This window comes from Stegostoma tigrinum, chromosome 28 (assembly GCF_030684315.1).
Source record: "Stegostoma tigrinum isolate sSteTig4 chromosome 28, sSteTig4.hap1, whole genome shotgun sequence".
Classification (NCBI taxonomy): domain Eukaryota; kingdom Metazoa; phylum Chordata; class Chondrichthyes; order Orectolobiformes; family Stegostomatidae; genus Stegostoma; species Stegostoma tigrinum.
Window position 1 is genome coordinate 17,094,870 of NC_081381.1, and position 19,020 is coordinate 17,113,889.

The following is a 19,020-nucleotide window of genomic DNA, read 5'->3' on the forward strand; positions in this document are numbered from 1 at the left end:
GGACGCTACGAGCAATTTCCCGCGGCCAATTCACCCTAACCTACACATCTTTGGACTGTGGGAGGAAACCAGAGCACCCGGAGGAAACCCTCGTCCACACGGGGAGAATGTGCAAACTCTACGCGGTCGCCTGAGGGTGGAACCAAACCCAGGTCCTTGGTGCTGTGATGCAGCAGTGCTAACCACTGAGCCATTGTGCCGTCCTGAAATTATTGTGACATTTTTTTTTTATTTTAGGTAATATATTCTGATGTAGGGGTTTGTTTAGCTCATTGGCTGGATGGATGGCTTGTGATGCCAACAGAGTGGGCTCAATTCCCATACAGGCTGAACTTCCCATGAAGTACTGTCCTTCTCCGCCTCTCCCTTCACCTGAGGTGTGATGACCCTCCGGTTAAACCACCACCATTCATTTCTCTCGCTGTCACTAATGAGAAAACTACCCTGTGGTGAATTTACAGTATCCTGATCTAATCATCATTGGTGCCTGAGGAATAGTAACGTAGGCAACTGGTTCCTAGATGATACTGCAAGCGGGCACAGTTCATTTAAAATAACAAAGTGTGGAGCTGGATGAACGCAGCAGGCCGAGCAGGAAAGCTGATGTTTCAGGCCTAGACCCTTCCTCTGATACAGTTCGTTTAAGTCTTGTTGGAAGTTCTGTTCCTACCCTGTTCTTTTTTTTTGTCAGTGGTGATCCCATGCTAAGCCAGGATTCTCCCACCATTTTGGGGGCGGGCGGCATCTTTGCTGATTTCCTCAGCTCAGTGAAGAATGAATATCAGTTCACTGACTTTGTTTTAACAATGAGTTTTATTCAAGCATGAAGGAGGAAGTGACACAGTAGTAACGTCACCTGGGTTGGTAATCTAGAATTTCACGCTAATACTCAGAAGACATGAGTTCAAATCCTGTTGCATTTAAATCCAATTAATTAACTGGATTTAAAAGGTCAGTTGCCATAATGGTGACAATGAAACCATTATCAATTGTTTAAAAAAAAATCTCGTTCACCAATGCTACTTAAGAAAAGAAATGATCAGGCTTACAAACCCACAGCAATATGGTTGACTCTTAACTGCCCTTTGCATTGGCCTAGCAAGCCACTCAGTTGCTTCAAGCTGTAATGAAGCCTAAATGGGGTGAAACTGGAGAGACAGGCAGCAGCCTCAAGCAGCAGAAATAGCAGCTGCCAACCTATGATAATGTCTGAGCAATTGTTCCATGATCGGGAGAGCTGTTCTACAGACCAATCAAGCCGCAGGAGGGTTTTACCTTTTGTAGACTGTGCCAGGATCCTACCTGTCCTCTACCAACAGAGGAGGCAGCAGAATGGTATGCAGGTAGGAGGGAGTTGTCCTAAGAGTGCTCAACGTTAACTCTGTGCCGAAGAACTACCAAGATGTCACCAAACATGATAAATGAAACCTCATCACCGCTTATGTATTATTTAGCCCCAGTCTACTATTCTGGTCAAACTGTGGATCAAACCTGGTTCAATGAAAAGTGCAGAAGCACATTTCAGGAGCAGAAATGTGCATGTGAGATAAAGCTGCATTGCACGATTACATGTTTGTCAAAGAGGATAGTGATGGACAGGGCTAAGTGATCCCACAGTTAACAGATCAGATCTAAGCTCTGCTCTTCTGCCACATCCAGACGTGAATGGTGTTGGACAACTCACTGGAGGAGGAGGTTCCACAAAAATCCCCATCCTCAATGAGGAGAAACCCAGCACATCATCACAAAAGATCAGGTTGAAGCATTTGCATCCATCTTCATCCAGACTTAAATGGATGATCCCTCCTGGCTCTGTCATGAGATCCCCAGCATCGCAGTTGGTATTTTTCAGCCAATTCTGGTCATGACAAAATGGTTGAAAGCACTGGATGTTGCAAAGCATGTGCGTTCTGAACATTGCTCCTACAGCAAGGAGTTTGATGCCATCATCCAATTAATCAATTTGATTGGTATTCTATCTATGTTTCGTCATTCACTCCCTTTCTCCTCCAGCCGTGCACAGTATCACTCATAATCATAGAATCTCTACAGTGTGGAAGCAGGCCATTTGGTCCAGCGAGTCCACACCAACCCTCTGATGAGCATCCCAGTCTGCAACCTTGCATTTCTCCTGTCTAATCCACCTAACCAGCATATCCCTGGTTACTCTGGGCAAGTTAGCATGGCCAGTCCACCTAACCGACGCATCTTTGGACTGTAGGAGGAAACTGGAGCACCCTGAGAAAACCCATGTAGATACGGGGAAGACACAGACATTCCGAATGGACAGTCGCCCCAGGATGGAATTGAACCCAGGTCCCTGGTGCTGAGAGGTAGCAGTGCTAACCACTGAGTCAGCATGCTGCCCCCCACAATGACTCACTGAGGCACCTCAGACAACACCTTGCTCTTCTAGCACCCCTTCACATTTAACGGCATTGCCCAGGAACTAAACTGGACCATCCATAATAAATACTGTGGTTACAAGAACAAGTCAGAGGCTGGGAATTCTGTGGCAAATAACTCACCACCTGAATCCTCAAAGCCTGTCCAGTGTCAACAAGGTAGCAGTCGGGAATGCAAAGGAATAAACTCCCCTTACCTGGATGAGATGTAGCTCCAACAACAGAAAAATATCTCCTCACCATTTGGAATATTGCAGCCCACTTGATTGGCACCTCACCCACTGCCTTAGACACTCACTTTCATCAATACCAATGCACAATGGCAACATGTGTACCTTCTATAAGATGCACTGCAGCAACTTAGCAAGAATCCCATGATAGCACCATCCAGACTCATGATCTCCACCAGAGGACAAGAGCAGCAGATGCATGGGAACAAGTACCCTTCTAAACTTCTCACCTTCTTGACTGTGAACTGTGTCACCATTCTGTCACTGTTGCTGAGTCAAAATCCTGGAGCTCCCCAAGAGCCTCATGCCCCTACACCAGGAGGACTGTAACGCTTTAAGAAAGCTGCTAGTCATCGCCACCCTGAGGATATTTAGGATAGGCATTAAGTACTGGCCCTGCCAATTGTACCCACATGACATGAAGAAAAATTGAAAAATCTTAACTGTCATACATTTGGAAGGACATCATACTGGTTACTGTGTAAGCCTAAGTACTGTCTTTTTAAAACTTTGGGCATTTCAAACCAGCTGTTCCCCTTGCCCTTTGGGAAAACTAAATTTGTTTTCCAGTAAAACCCACATGACAGTAATATAGTGATAAACTTTACCCAGGGGTATTGAGGGCAACTGGAGTATCCGCCCATCGTTCCCCATCACTCCCACTGCCCAAATCCATGGAGATCAGCTAATGCCGAAGAACCAAGATGCTGGACAATAAAGGTTTCTGAGTTTTGTATTTTCATGAAATTGATATCATCCTGAACCCTGCTACTCATCCACTTACCAAGTCCCATTCCCTTAGCACCACTGCTTGTTGGCTTCCAGTTAAACCGTACTTTCACTTAGAAATTCTCGTCCTTGTGTTCAGAACTCACCATGGCTTTGCCTTCACTATTGTCTGTATCCCTGAAGTCCCACAGTCTTCTGGGAAATCTGTACTCATCTAATGCTGGCCTCTTGGGTGTCCCCATTTTAGGTATTCCACTTGGGGTAGTCCTGCCTTTAGTTGTGTAGGGCCTAAGCCCTGGAATCACTTCTCTGTCTCTCTACCTCACTCCTCTCCTCCTTTTAATTAACACCTTACAACCTGCTTTTGGTCACATGGCCCATGATGTCTTTATGTGCCTTGGTTTGGGGCTTTGTTCGGAATTAAAATACTCCTGTGTAGTGCTTTGGAACTTTCTATTCCAGTAAGGGCATTAAGTAAATACAAATGGTTGTTGTCTCAATCTTACACTGTGCAGCACTCATGGTAGGATTTACATAAGATTCCTGTTCAAAATAACCTACAGGCACTGCCCCCTTTGAGCCACCATACCGTTCTTCCCTCAGTGGTTAGCAATGCTGCCTCTCAGCATTGCAGGCTGGTTCGATTCCACCCTCGGGCAACTATCTGTGTGGAGTTTGCACATTGTCTGCGTGGGTTTTCTCCCACAGTCCAAAGATGTGCAGGTTAAGTGGATTGGCCATGCTGAATTTCCCATCATGTACACAGATGTGCAGGCTAGGTGGATTGGCCATGGGAAATGCAGGTTACAGGGATGGGATAGGGCACAGTGAGTCTGAATGGCTTTGGAGGGTTTGGAAGGTCGGTGTGGACTCAGTGGGCTGAATGGCTGCCTTCTGTACTCCTTGGGGATTCTATAAGTGCCAGATTATTGGGGAGGCTGGTGGTGTCGTGGTGATGTCATTACATTAGCAATCCAGAACCCCAGGGATGTGGTTTTGTATCCCACCATGGCAGATGGTGAAGTCTGAGTTTAATGAAAACTCAGGAATGAAAAATAAAGTTAGTTTAATGGTGATTATATAACCATTGACGATTGTTGTAAAACTCCATCTGGTTCATTTAGTTTCCTTTAGGAAAGAAACTGCTGTCTTTATCTGGTCTGGACCTACATGTAACTTCAGACCCACAGAAATATGCTTGGCTTTTAACTGCTGTCTGGGCGGTTAGGGATGGACAGTAAAAGCTGTCCCAGCCAGTAACACCCACCTCCCATGAAAGAATTAAGAAAAAACTTTAATAACATCAATTCTAACTCCTCATTGTAACAATTCAAATATGCTATAACAACTGGCCTTTCTGTAGTGCCTTTAATGCAGTAAAACATCCCACAGAATCCCAAACAAAACCTGATTCTGACAGAATTCCAGAACAGATGGCTCAGGGAGCTGAAGGTGTGACCAGCGAGTTGGAGCAGTTCAAATCCGGGAAGCGAATAGAGCCAGAATTAGAAGGGCACAGAGATCTTGGAGGGTTGAGCTACAATAAAAAGTCAACACCACCAGGCTGTCATATTTCTAGTATGACACTTGGAGATTGATTACAAAAAGTCTGGTTGGAAACTGGTGATATTCCTGCAGCTCCCTGAATGTTGGGCTTAGTTGCATTCTACTGTAACACTGATTTCTGGTACTAGTCAGTCAGTATGATTCACTGAATCCTTGTAGTGATTGCTTTAATAACCTGCATTCCATATCAATCACACAACAGCATTTCACTTCTTGGGTGAGGCTCCTTTTATCACACTGTCCACTTCTGCAGATGGAGTATGTTGGCAAGAGATCACCATGCTGTCGGGGGGTGGGGGCGGTGGTGTTGATGGGGATGGGGATGGATGGGAGTTATAGGCTGGGGTCACGGAAATCCAAAATGATATCAGGGAAAAGCTGAGACCTTTTGTAATCATAAATGCAAGTGTTGCAGACTGAAGGCAAACATTGTGCGCTTTTCAGTGTGCGATCGCTTCTGGCAGTGTATTTATGGTGCTGGTGAAGGGCTGAAGTGTTCACATATCTTGGCTGCTGAGACGGAGAAATATAAATTGAAAGGAAAATGAATGTTCTTGCCTCCTCGCAGACCTTCTGAGGGCCCGGCAAGAAGCAGTTGCTGCCGTTCGGAACTCCAGTGCCATGGAGCCTCACATCCCATCTTCAAGTAGTTCATCGAGTCAGAGGAGAAAGCAGGGACTCCCCCAGCACAGAGATGCACACTTTAACGAGAGGTCAGTGTCAACTCTATCATCGCCTTGTTTGCAACAGGTTCTGTTTTGTGAATACACAGATATCCATCGTCTGCTTTTAGTCATTTGAAACTTCTTCTTAAAGAGAAATCCGCATTACTTCCTCTGAAATGCAGCATCAGGATTTAGACATGTGGCAGTTTGTTTTCTTTTTCATTTTCGGTCTTTCTTAAACTGTTGTTCTAACCATAATTGTGAACCTATGCCAATTCCCACCCCTTTTTAAATTGGAGAGAGTTCCGAAAACATTTACCAGGATGATGCCAGGAATGGAGGGTTTGAGTTGTAAAAAAAATATAGGCTGGGACTTCTTTCACTGGAGAGGAGGAGGGTTGAGCGGGTGACCTTTTACAGAGGTTTATAAAATCATGAACAACACTGATAAGGTGAATAGCAATGGTCTTTCCTCTAAGGTGGGGGAGTTCAAAAGTAGGGGGCTAATTTTTAAGGTGAGAGGAGGAAGTTTTAGGAAAACAGGAGGGACAACATTGTTTTACACGGTGGTTCATATGCGGGATGAACTGCCAGAGAAAGGGATGGATGCAAGTACATTACAACATTTAAAAGACATCTGGATAAGTAAATGAATAGTAAAGGTTTGGAGGGATATGGGCATGTGGGACTAGTTTAGTTTGAGAACATGATTGACGTAGACTTTTTTTTATTCTTTATGCATTCATGGGATGAGGGCTTCGCTGGCTTAGCAGCATTTATTGCCCATCCCTAACTGCCCAGAGGGCAGTTCAGAGTCAGCCACGTTGCTGTGGGTCTGGGGTCACATGTAGACCTGACCAGGTAAGGATGGCAATTTCCTTCCCTAAGGGTCTTTTTCTGTGCTGTATCAATCTCCCATGTGTGCATTTATTTCCTTAGTTCCATTTGCAATTGCTATTACCCTGAGTTTAACGAATTGAGCACTAAGTATCTTAGGCTTTATCACATTTGGATGACATTTACGTTCCGAAATCATTGAGACGTTCAGCAGGGTGTAATTATTTTTGAGCCTCTTTGGATGCCGTAAGAGTGAGGAGCTGGGATGGTTTGTACTAAACTGGGATCGAAGATTCATGGAGAAAGAGTACAATTAACAGCAGTTAGCAATTAATCAGCACCATTCCTTGACAAAATGTGCATGGGTCCTTCATAGGAGAAGAAATGGATAACCAGTTTGACACCCAGTCAGAGGAAGACCAGCCATTTGAAAGCTCCAGTAGGGAGGTGGGTTTTAAGGAGCAGAGAGAGCTGGTGAGGTTTAGCAAAGGAATGCCAGAGCTTTATGGGTCTCAGACAGCTGAAAGCTGATGAATGGAACTAAATGACTTGAATAAAAGAAGCAAAAGAGAACCATATATTGTTTCTGCAAATTAACAACAGAACTTGGAGTTGCTACCTTTAGAGATGAAAGACAGGATGTAACTCCCTGCAGTCAGGTACAGTAAAGTAACCTCAGTCAGACTGTCACCCACTAAGAACACTTCCTTCAGACTTTTTTCCCCCTCTCTCCTATTTTGATTATTTGTTTTATTTTTCTTGCTTTGCAGTTTGGCCCTGGATAGGCGCACCCACTGCTCACCATCTACCATGCACCGGACAGTGATTTTTTTTTTTAAAGTTTTTTTTTGCTGCCCTCCTGTTTCCAAATGAAGCTAGGAGAGCTGGGGATATTCATATGAAATGGTTTTTGATCCTGGTGCGTTGCTGTCGCTTGGAGGCTCTCTGCATTTAGACTGTGCGAAAAGTAATTTGATTCCTACCTAGCAGGGGAATTAGTTGAGGTTGGTGTGACCGCAGGCTAGGGAAGCATGACCAACTTGTCTTAGCTGGCAACAATCTGGAATGGAACTCTTTCCTTTCCTGGGGTAGTCTGCCCTTTAAGAATTGAGTATTGACTCTGCTCCTTTCCTGAGTTTAGTTTTATCTGGCTGCATTGGAGCTCTTCCCTTAGACAATGTTTTGACTGAACAAACCATCTGTTTAGTGCCCTTTTTGAATGCTGTTGACCGTCACACAGCACTTCACAAGCAGGGAACTGGTTTTGTTGACAAATGGGATGGCCAATCTGACCAGACCAGCCATTGGAATGAATGAATGAATGAATCATTCCTGCTGATTTTTAAATCTGTCGAGGGGAGAATGTTGACTGGAATTGGGGGCATGGTTTAAACATAAAACCTCTTCCATTTAAGATGGAGGCAAGGAGGAATCTTTTCTCCAGAAGTTTTGGCAGAAGTAGTTTCTTGACTCGCAAGGGATTCAGGGGGTGTCACTGGTAATTGTGTGTGGAATTCTGGCTACGGTCAGATCAGTCTTGATCTTATTGAACAGGTTCAAAGAGTTGAATGGTGTGCTCATGCTCCTAATTCATGTATTCCTATGGGACTCCTTGCTGTTTGTTAATGGTACTCTGGGCTTTTGAACATCTACCTGTGTAACAGGCAGAGGGGGGCCTCAGTATAAAAGCATCTTTATGTGCAAATGTCTTCTCCAATACTAAATGTCCCTTTAGAAATAAGACAATGAGAAATAGGAACAGGAGTAGGCCATTTGGCCCCTCGGGCCTTTTCTGCTGTTCACTAGGATTGTGTCTGATCTGACATTGATATGTCAGACATCAGTGTCTTGAATAGGTTTATTATTAAATTTTGGATCATTGTATTTGGGTTAATTTTCTTCTTAACATATATAAGAGGAGGAAAGCACACGATCAGGAAGCAGTCTTCCAGCTGCCAAGTCTGGTCGACTATTCAGCCAGATCACGACGAATCTGTGACTTCATGCCTTGATTTCCTAGCTCTTATTGCCTAACCAACCAAAATCTATCGATTTGTCTTTTACAAATTCTCAATTGACTGTTAGTGCAATATCTTTTTCAGCTGGGTTTCCACTGAGTGTGATCACGAAGTTTATAAGGGCTGGGGAATGCCAGGGAAGGTGCAGGAATGATTAGAGGTAGTAAACTGCCAATGCTGCAGTCAGAGATAAAAGTGTGGACTTGGAGGAGCACAATAGTCCAGGCAGCATCAGAGGAGCAGGAAAGTTGACATTTCGGGTTGGGACCCTTCTTCAAAAATGGCCCTATTTCTGAAATGCCAGCTTTCCTGAGACCTGGTCTGTTGTACTCCTCCAGCTCCACACTGTCGCCACAGGAATGGTTAGACTCAGTTTTCATTCCGCTATGCTGAGCCACAATTGTAAAGGATTTTGTGGAGCAGTGGCAATAAAATGCTAAATCCATTGTTTTTAAAGGATGGGTTTGCAGAAGGATGTCTTCTTACGGTGTCACTGTACGTGCATACACACACAGCCATGGGGAACTTGGGGGGGAAAATGTAAGCACTACTGCTGGGACCCCTTTTTGGGTGCAGTGCAAGTGTGGGTCAATTTTAAAAAACATAAACAGGCATTTGAGATTCTCATTAGTGTAGAGCCTGGCTCTGAGCTGGCTGGTCAGAGTCCATGTAATGTGCACATGTAAATAAAAGGGTGATAACAAAGTGTGAAGCTGGATGAACACAGCAGGCCAAGCAGCATCTCAGGAGCACAAAAGCTGATGTTTCGGGCCTAGACCCGAAGGGAGGCCCGAAACGTCAGCTTTTGTGCTCCTGAGATGCTGCTTGGCCTGCTGTGTACATCCAGCCTCACACTTTGTTATCTTGGATTCTCCAGCATCTGCAGTTCCCATTATCTCCAATAAAAGGTGAGTTGGTCATGGGATACTGGCATCTGTGGAGCTATTTCAGTGGTGACGAGAGAAAACAGTATGCTCCATTTTTTTTAAGAAAGGAAGAAAAACAAATGAGGGACTGGGTTGATGACTTTGTTAACATGAATTCTTGGCCTACCCCATCTCCCAAGCCCATTGAATCACTCGTTCCTGCCCCGGTGTGACTTGTCCACATTTATGTACCAGCAGCTTCCTCACATGTATCTGTAGAAAGGCTCACATTGGGGGGAAAATGTGGAAAAAAAAGTCTTTGAAAATGACATGTAGACAAAGGGGCCCGTTGATTTCAGAACAGGAGTAGGCCATTCAGCCCTTCGAGCCTGCTTCACCATTCAATAAAATCATTGCTGATCCAACATTCCTCACTTGCTTTCCTGCATTTTCCCCATAACCCTCGATTTCTCTATGGATCAGGATTCCATCTATCTCAGCCTCGTATTATTATTGATTATAAGATTATATTGATAAACTCAGAATTTCCACAATCCAGGGGTGTTTCACATCAGAAATATCAGACTCCACCTGGGAATCAATAGCAGAAAACCAAACTTCAAATGAGTCAGTTGTGAGTGGCATAACTCTAGTATTGTATTCCAAAAATTGTTGACTCAGTCTAAGACTGTGTGGATTGTCTTCAAGAAGCAGCTTACTCCACACAATGTGGACAATATTAGGTGAAGTGTGATGAATTATAGCTTTCCTTGTGTGTTGTGGTGTTTAAAAGCTGTCAGGAATAGGTATGTAATAAAATAGACGAATGGCTCCCACTAAACAAATGTGAAAGCAGAGACTATCAAATTAACCACTAAATGCAATACCTTTCCATCAGATTACAGAATGAAATCGGATTAAAGATTTACAACTATGATGCAGATTTAATAAATCAAATACTTTGGATGTGTATGGAGCTTTTATTATTGATTTTATTTTCTGCTTATTCCAAACGAAGTTACTTTGGTTTTAGTCTCGTTTATTATCTGTATTGCATTTTTGAAACCATTTCTTCACATCTATCCCATGTTTTGAAAAAAAATCACATTTATTAATAAACAATATATGGTCTGCTTTTGAAGAACAAAAAAAGTGTAGTAACTTGGAAGTTTTGGAGGGGGGCAGTTTCTATTTGAGTGTGGGTGGAGTGAGAGTAAGAATGTAAAGGGCAGGATTACTTTATGGGATAGCTGGATACAAAGACATAAGGTATGCAGAAAGTCATGATGGGTTCTATTTCTAACACTAATGTTAGCTAATTAAAGCTTTCCAGGAGATCTATTAAGTTTTTTTTGTTTCAGGAAAAGACCACTGGTCATTTATCAGCAAATAACTTTGATTCTTGTAATTGACGTTTCTGACTGTCAATTACAAGAATCAAAGTTATTTGCTGATAAATGACCAGTGGTCTTTTCCTGTAGCATTATAAATCCACACTTTCCAGATTTGTAATTTTTTTTCAAGAGAAATATTTGACATGCCGAAAGCTAGATTGGGAGGGTCTATGTAGTAATCAGATACTCCCTTAAAATTCCATCTGTGCGTCCTGGGGAGTGCACCACAGGGAACAGTCTGAGTTGAAAACAGTGGCGTGGATTCTGTGTTTTGCTTTTTTTTATAAAGAAAGGGAATAATTGCCCACAAAGGAATTCCTGGTATTAGTTACAGCAGCAATATAACCCTCAGCATTACAGGAACAATACATCAGCACCATCGACCCAGTCAAGCCTGATCCTCAACTGGTTATAACCATTCCTGGACTTAAATCGGTTGGCAGGGCCTGAACATTAATGATTACATTTGTTTTTTGTTATTTAAGACAGTCTTGCCCATTGAACGATATTGGCTAATGTGTATAACATGCCAGACGGTTCTGTTCAGCCTCTCTTCCAGCAGCATGTTTAGGTTTGAATGGATCAGACCATTTGCCATCTTTTTATTGCTTACTTTTTATCGCGTGTCTCAATCATTTATAATTATTTAGCGTTTCGTCTTTTTCTTTTGGTTTCCCAAGGTAAGAGAAGCCAGTTCCGAGGAAGAGAACAATATTCCATTGAATATAAGACTCAGTACAGCCCCTTATTCTGCTCCAGCGGTATTTCTTAACTGTGACGCTTCTGGAATGTTCTCTCCGTTGTACTAATACAATATTATCACCTTTAACACTGGGCCTTCACATTTGAAACCTTTATAGAAGGGGAGACCTCTCTTCAGTGGGGGAGGCTCGCCTATGGCTCCGTCGATAGCACGCTGACATTGGAGTCTGAAGGTTGTGTGTTTTGGGCGGGGAGGGGGCGTGCGTGCGAGCGAATGATGCTGCCCTGTCTGAGGTGTTGTCCTGCTGCTGACACACACAGCTGAGGCCCCCTTTGACCTCTTGGGTGGAAATAAATGAATCCATGACGCTACTAGGGGAAGAAAAATAAAGGAGTAAATGCTCACGAGTGCCATGTCAGGCGTCCCTAAAGTAGGTTATAACACTGTTTGTAGAACCTTGCAGCGCGCACTGTGGCTGTTGTGCTTAGAATCATAGAATCCCTACAGATGCAGGCCATTCGGCCCATTGAATCAGCACTGACCCTCCGAAGAGCATCCCACCCAGACCCACCCTCCTGCGCTATCCCTGTAACCTTGCATTTACCAAGGCTAATCCACCCTAACCTGAACGTACTTGGACTGTGGGAGGAAACTGGAGCACCCAGAGGAAACCCGCACATACGCTGGGAGAATGTGCAGACTCTACACAGGCAATTACCTTATGGTGGAATCGATCCCAGGTCTCTGGTGCTGTGAGGCAGCAGTTCTAACCAACGAGCCACTGTGTCACCTGTTAGATGATAACAGTAACTCTGTTGGAAAAGTACTGTAGGATGCTTTGGAATGTCCTGAAAAGTATTCTTTTTATTTCCTTTCTGTTTCCTTTCTTATCTCTCCTCTCTGCCCCCCTCTCTTTTTTGTTTCTTCTGTCATTTCTTGCTGTCTCTCCTCTTGCTCTCTTCCCCCTCTTGCTGTCGCATGCACGCGCACGTGCACACAAACTGCACAATGTTTCGGTCCTGATTGATATAAGAAGCAGTACCATGCGCTAATGTACTTTTCTGACCGAGATAATAAAATGTGAGGCTGGATGAACACAGCAGGCCAAGCAACATCTCAGGAGCACAAAAGCTGACGTTTCGGGCCTAGACCCTTCATCAGAGAGGGGGATGGGGAGAGGGAACTGGAATAAATAGGGAGAGAGGGGGAGGCGGACCGAAGATGGAGAGTAAAGAAGATAGGTGGAGAGAGTATAGGTGGGGAGGTAGGGAGGGGATAGGTCAGTCCAGGGAAGACGGACAGGTCAAGGAGGTGGGATGAGGTTAGTAGGTAGCTGGGGGTGCGGCTTGGGGTGGGAGGAAGGGATGGGTGAGAGGAAGAACCGGTTAGGGAGGCAGAGACAGGTTGGACTGGTTTTGGGATGCAGTGGGTGGAGGGGAAGAGCTGGGCTGGTTGTGTGGTGCAGTGGGGGGAGGGGACGAACTGGGCTGGTTTAAGGATGCGGTGGGGGAAGGGGAGATTTTGAAACTGGTGAAGTCAACATTGATACCATTAGGCTGCAGGGTTCCCAGGCAGAATATGAGTTGCTGTTCCTGCAACCTTCGGGTGGCATCATTGTGGCACTGCAAGAGGCCCATGATGGACATGTTTGTTGTTTGTTGCGAACTGAGCGGAGGTGTTCTGCAACGCGGTCCCCAAGCCTCCGGTCCCCAAGCGGAGGCTTGGGCACCGCTTTGCAGAACACCTCCGCTCAGTTCGCAACAAACAACTGCATCTCCCAGTCGCAAACCATTTCCACTCCCCCTCCCATTCTTTAGATGACATGTCCATCATGGGCCTCCTGCAGTGCCACAATGATGCCACCCGAAGGTTGCAGGAACAGCAACTCATATTCCGCCTGGGAACCCTGCAGCCATATGGTATCAATGTTGACTTCACCAGTTTCAAAATCTCCCCTTCCCCACCGCATCCCTAAACCAGCCCAGTTCGTCCCCTCCCCCCACTGCACCACACAACCAGCCCAGCTCTTCCCCTCCACCCACTGCATCCCAAAACCAGTCCAACCTGTCTCTGCCTCCCTAACCTGTTCTTCCTCTCACCCATCCCTTCCTCCCACCCCAAGCCGCACCCCCATCTACCTACTAACCTCATCCCACCTCCTTGACCTGTCCGTCTTCCCTGGACTGACCTATCCCCTCCCTACCTCCCCACCTATACTCTCTCCACCTATCTTCTTTTCTCTCCATCTTCGGACCCTCACCCCATCCCCCTCTCTGATGAAGGGTCTAGGCCCGAAACATCAGCTTTTGTGCTCCTGAGGTGCTGCTTGGCCTGCTGTGTTCATCCAGCCTCACATTTTATTATCTTGGAATCTCCAGCATCTGCAGTTCCCATTATCTCTGATACTTTTCTGACCAGTCCTCTTGTCTATGTAAATTTCAATAGATGTCAAAGCTTTTCAATTTAATTGTCAGCTACCACACGTTAATACAGGAGTTGGGATGTCCAGTTGTACCTGTACAGGACGTTAGTGATAATACGGTGTGAAGCTGGATGAACACAGCAGGCCGAGCTGCATCAGAGGAGTAGGAAAGCTTGATGTTTCGGGTCGGGACCCTACTTCAGCTTCATGCCGTGTTATCTCAGATTCTCCAGCATTGTCAGTTCGTACTATCTCTAGACATCAGTGAGGCCACTTTTAGAATACTGCATGCAATTCTGGTTGACTTTTTACAGAAAGGGCGTTGGTACACTTGAGAGGGTGCAGAAATGATTTACGAGGATGTTACCAGGCCTAGAGGGTCTGACTTATAGGCAAGAGGCTGATTAGGTGTTTTTCCCTGGATCATCGGAGGTTCATAAAATCATGAGGGGCATGGATAGAATGAATAGCCAAGGTCTTTTCTTTTCCCAGGGTGGGGGAGTCCAAAACTAGAGGGCATAGGTTTAAGGGGAGAGGGGAAGGATTTTAAAATGGACCTGAGGGGTAACTTTTTCACATGGAGAGTGTCGCTTGTATGGAATGAGCTGCCAGAGGAAGTGGTGGAGGCTGGTACAGTTACACTGTTTAAAAAGACATCTGGACGGGTGTATGAATAGGAAGGGTTTAGAGGGACATGGACCAAATGTGGGAAATGAGACTTGGTCAGTTTGGGATGTCTAGTCAGCGCAGACGAGCTGGACCGAAGGGTCTGTTTCCTTACTGAGTGACTTTATTAATGGTTCTCTCAGAAACCAGGAGGTGTCATGTCTGTGTATGAACACCTGAAATGATCCTCAAAGTCTGGACTCTTGACTGTTCACATTTTGAGAGTTTTCACACAACTCTAAAAGGATTCAGATATTGTACAATTGCTCCTTTCTCAGCCTCTGTGTCTAGTTCAATGTGAATTCACCCACCACCCAACCCTTCCCCTCCTGCCCTCAGCTTTTACTTTGGTACAAGCAACTGAGCAGTTTAAATTTGACACCTTTTTGAGAAAGGCTCACGCAGTGGAGTTGCCGAATTGTATTTCAAAGCAAGAATTTGGGACCAAAGGCTTGCAACCGTGACCACTAAAATGTGGATGCATGTTTTAGGCGCACCTCACTCTGAGAGCAATCAATGTTTCCAATGGCCTGTTAAGGAAAGCAGTCGAGACAAAGCGTGAGGGTCATTCAGAATGAACTTTGGGCACTCGCATTTGACTGTCGGGCTGCAAGGGATTTAACAGGAGGATGGGGTGCTGGAGAGAGGGACATTATAAATAAATGCAAGAGTTTCAATCGGAAGAATGACTCTTGTTTAACCTCGAAGTCAGCTGATTCAGTGACCTTGTACCAAATATGAGCATCCCTTGAGGCAGTTTCGTAAGACTTCTGGGAAACTGGGATGATCATATTGGACGGTGACTGGCAAGTGGTGGGGCAAGAGGGTTGCAGGCAGTAAAGCTGACAGCATGTCAGGTGGGACCGCTCCCTATGATTACAGCTAATTACAATCACATGTCCGCTGCCTCCTCGCCTTCACGATGCGGGTTTAATTGAGTGTTATTCATTTGCAGGTTGTCCACAATGGCAGAAGTGATCGGCAGGCTGCAGTTCCTCAGGCCCTGTGACCTGCCGTTGGTGGGGGTGCTTGGCTAATTGTGGGCCCCCAGAGATTAGGGCAGGTGATTACACAGTTCAGAGTGTAATTACATAAGCAATGCTTGGCTGCTGCCCCCAGCTCGGAGGCTAAGGTCACAAGCTGCGCTACCTGAGATTAATCTCAGCTGCCAGCAAGTGCAAGGTACTCGCTGAGCACTTATGTGATTAGCATTAACATTCAGTAGCATCAAATCGATTAGTAGCTTCTCTCAGACAGTCCGTGCCGCACAATTAGTTTAGAGGTGCAGTGGGAGCATCTTTATTACAGTACCATCATTTTCATCTTGTCAGATTTTAACACCCTCAATATTAACAACTGACAATCAAAAGCCTCAAATCAAAATAGATTTTTAAGAATAGACAGACAATGGTACTTAACAAATGACAGGTGCTGAAAAATTCTCGTTTTTAAGCATTGTGTTTCTTCGGATTTTGCTTAGAAGAGACATGTTGTCGAAGCCTTTTGTCTTGCACTAATTAGGACCAACACAAGAATGCCAATTTTCAAATAATGACGGTAACTTCTTTGATAGGAGAGAAGGCTCCTTATTGGTTGAGCAAACAATTTGGTCAACCAAGGTGCAGCCATAGAGAAGCTCCTAGTCAAATTCAAGAAAGGTGCAAGCCCTGAGCAGAATCCTTTTGTTTGCCGTGAATGGGTTCCTGGTTCTGAATGTATGTCACTTCTAGCAAGTATAAAAAATAAACATAAAATCTCTACAGTGCAGGTAGAGGCCATTCGGCCCATTGAGGCTGCACCAACCCTCCGAAGGGTATCCCACCCATACCCAACCCATCCCCATGACTTGCCATGGCTAATCCGCCTTGCCCACATATTCCTGGAGATTATGGGGCAAATTAGCATGGCCTATCCACCTAAACTGCTCATTTGTCGGGCCATGGCTGGGGGGGGAAGCCAGGGCACTGGGTGCAAAACCACACTGACACAGGGACAACTTGCAAACGCCACACCCTAGGCTGGAATTGGACTTGGCTCCCTGGCACTGCAGTGCTAACTACTGAGCCACTGTGATGTGAACAATGCTGCAAGCTTGACTGATCTCCTCTTTACATTGTCAGTTTTGTAGCTACTAGAGTACACAGGATTGTAACGTTTTCTGGAAAAGTTAAAATCTGTGTACCACTCATTCTTTTACCAGAATATATTTTCAAGAACTCAGTAATTTGTGGACTGTTATGTCTTGACAGTATGGTGGTGTTGTGAAAATACCCTGGCTCATGTCTATCAGAGACAGTCAGAACTGCTGATGCTGGAGTCTGAGATAACAGTTGTGGAGCTGGAGGAACGCAGCAGGCCAGGCATCATCAGAGGGGCAGGAAAGTCGACATTTCGGGTCAGGACCCGAAATGTCGACTTTCCTGCTCCTCTGATGCTGCCTGGCCTGCTGTGTTCCTCCAGCTTTACACTCTGTTATCTCTGGTTCATGTCCATGATCACTGATGTTAAGATATTGCTCAGACCTGATCTAATGGAACGATGACCAGTCTTGAGGGGCCAGATGGTCTCCTCCAGTTTCGGTCTGTTGGGACCAGCTAGTGTATGGCGGAGTGTTGTGCCAGTTTGCAGGGAAAGGAGGTGGGACACCTTTATGCCTTTAATCTGTGTTCTTGATATTAGTTGCTTTGCAGTTTGGTTTTGCTTGTCCTGGAAGGGAGTTCTGATGACTCGAGAGTTTCTAAGGGCAGCAGTGAATGGGCTTACCTTGTACTTTCCCAAATTCAGATGCAGTTTGTGATTTGGTTTTTTTGGTGACATGGGATGATCACAATGCAGAAGAAGGCTGTTCAGCAAGCCCTACTCCTTTACCCATTCCCCTTAGCCTGGATTTTGTTTTTCTCTATTGAGATAATGACCCAATTCCCTTTTGAAATTTGTGAGAAAACCTGCCTCCACCCCACACTCAGACTATGCATTCTAGACGTTAATCCCACACTGCATGAGAAACAGAGAACAGAATAACGGTATTTCTCAAGAGGCCATTCAACTCCTCCAACCTGCTACTACACCATCCCATCTTTTTGTGAGTTACTAATGAGTCTCCCTCCATGTGCTTGCACACCTGATCATCTCAATTCATTGTTTTTTTAAAGAAGAAAACAGAGGTTCTTCTTCACTCTGATCCTTCTGTCAATTACTTGAGATTTGTTAGACCTCTGGGTGCCAATCTTCCTGGCATCAGCGGTGAAGGCAACGTTGCCGTTGTCTCGGAGGGAGTGAAGGCTGCTGGCTCATTAGAGGGAGATGACAAATGGTGATTTCACCCCCAGTTTAAGCAAAGGGTGATGTTAAGAAGGCAGCACTTTGGTAACCTCAGCCAGTGCAGCAATTGCTAGCAGCAGCAACAGCTTTTCGTGATTAAACCCCTTGCAATTTTTGAACACCTCAGTTTGAATCTCTACTTAATCTTCTCCGGTGTAAGGAGAATAATCCCAGATTCTCCAGCATCTCAAACATAATTAAAGGGCAAGTTGCACTGCCGGTGCATATATCAGTTGAAGTTGGCTTATTGAACACGGTGTGTGTCTATTCACTCTGAGACCCATTAGTACCACTCCCTCCACTTTAAATGCGATCATTTAGCAGCACATTCTCCTTCTGATTTAATGATATATGGAAAGCGGTGAATGAAAGACAGTTATTCTTGCTTCAGAGGGGCGCTGTTTATAATTCATGCTTCCTGCAATAATTACCTCATTAAGCGAAACCAAGCCATGAGGATAAATAACATTTAAATGTAAATTAATGAAAAGCAAGCAGCTTTTGAGGTCTGGCCGAATTTTGTTGAATTTTTTTTGCTTTATTTCCACTCTCTGGCATTAAAGCAATGCCGGGGGTGAGGTGGAGTCAATGATTAAGCAGAATAATTCTTGCTAGCAGGTCCATCAATGGGTCAGCAATGAATCAAACTGCATCTTTATTTTGAAAACCAGATCACTAGGCTAATGCTACAGGGATATGCATTCGAATCCCACCACAGCTGGTAGTGAAATCTGTATTCATTTGAAAATACAGAATAAAAAGCCAGCCCAATAATAACAGCCTTCAATTGTTGTTTTGTTTAAAAATCTGGTTTACTAATGTCCTTTATGAAAGGAAATTTGCCATTCTTAAAATAAGACAAAGAGCTGGAGATCTGGAACCAACAGAAATTGTTGCAACTGTGGAGAGAATTGAGGAGACAAAGCAGATGTGCTTTGTGGAACGTCTATGTTCAATCTGTAAAAGTGACCCCGAGTTTCCAGTTGCCTCCTACTTCAACACACCACTGTTCCCTGGCTAGCGTTTTGTCTTGGACAGTTGCAGTGCTGCAGGAAGGCTGAACACATGCTGGAAGAATAGCATCTCCTCTTCCACTGAGGCAGCTTTTTTATAGCCTTCAATATTGAGTTTAACAATTTTAGAACGTGACCACGCCTCCTTATGACTTACGTCGCAAGCCCAGGTCCTGCCAAGCAAT

The 19,020-nt window shown here is 44.8% G+C and overlaps 1 protein-coding gene across 6 annotated transcripts in view; it reads left to right on the forward strand.

The window, feature by feature from the left end:
* The window catches only part of samd11 (sterile alpha motif domain containing 11), a 298,185-nt gene that overhangs the window by 215,013 nt on the left and 64,152 nt on the right, over positions 1-19,020 (forward strand). For all 6 annotated transcript variants that reach the window (XM_059655663.1, XM_048561832.2, XM_048561833.2 and 3 more), the window contains one exon: positions 5,499-5,643. In XM_059655663.1, coding sequence (XP_059511646.1) covers positions 5,499-5,643 — 145 coding nt within the window. The remainder of the gene's footprint in view (positions 1-5,498; positions 5,644-19,020) is intronic.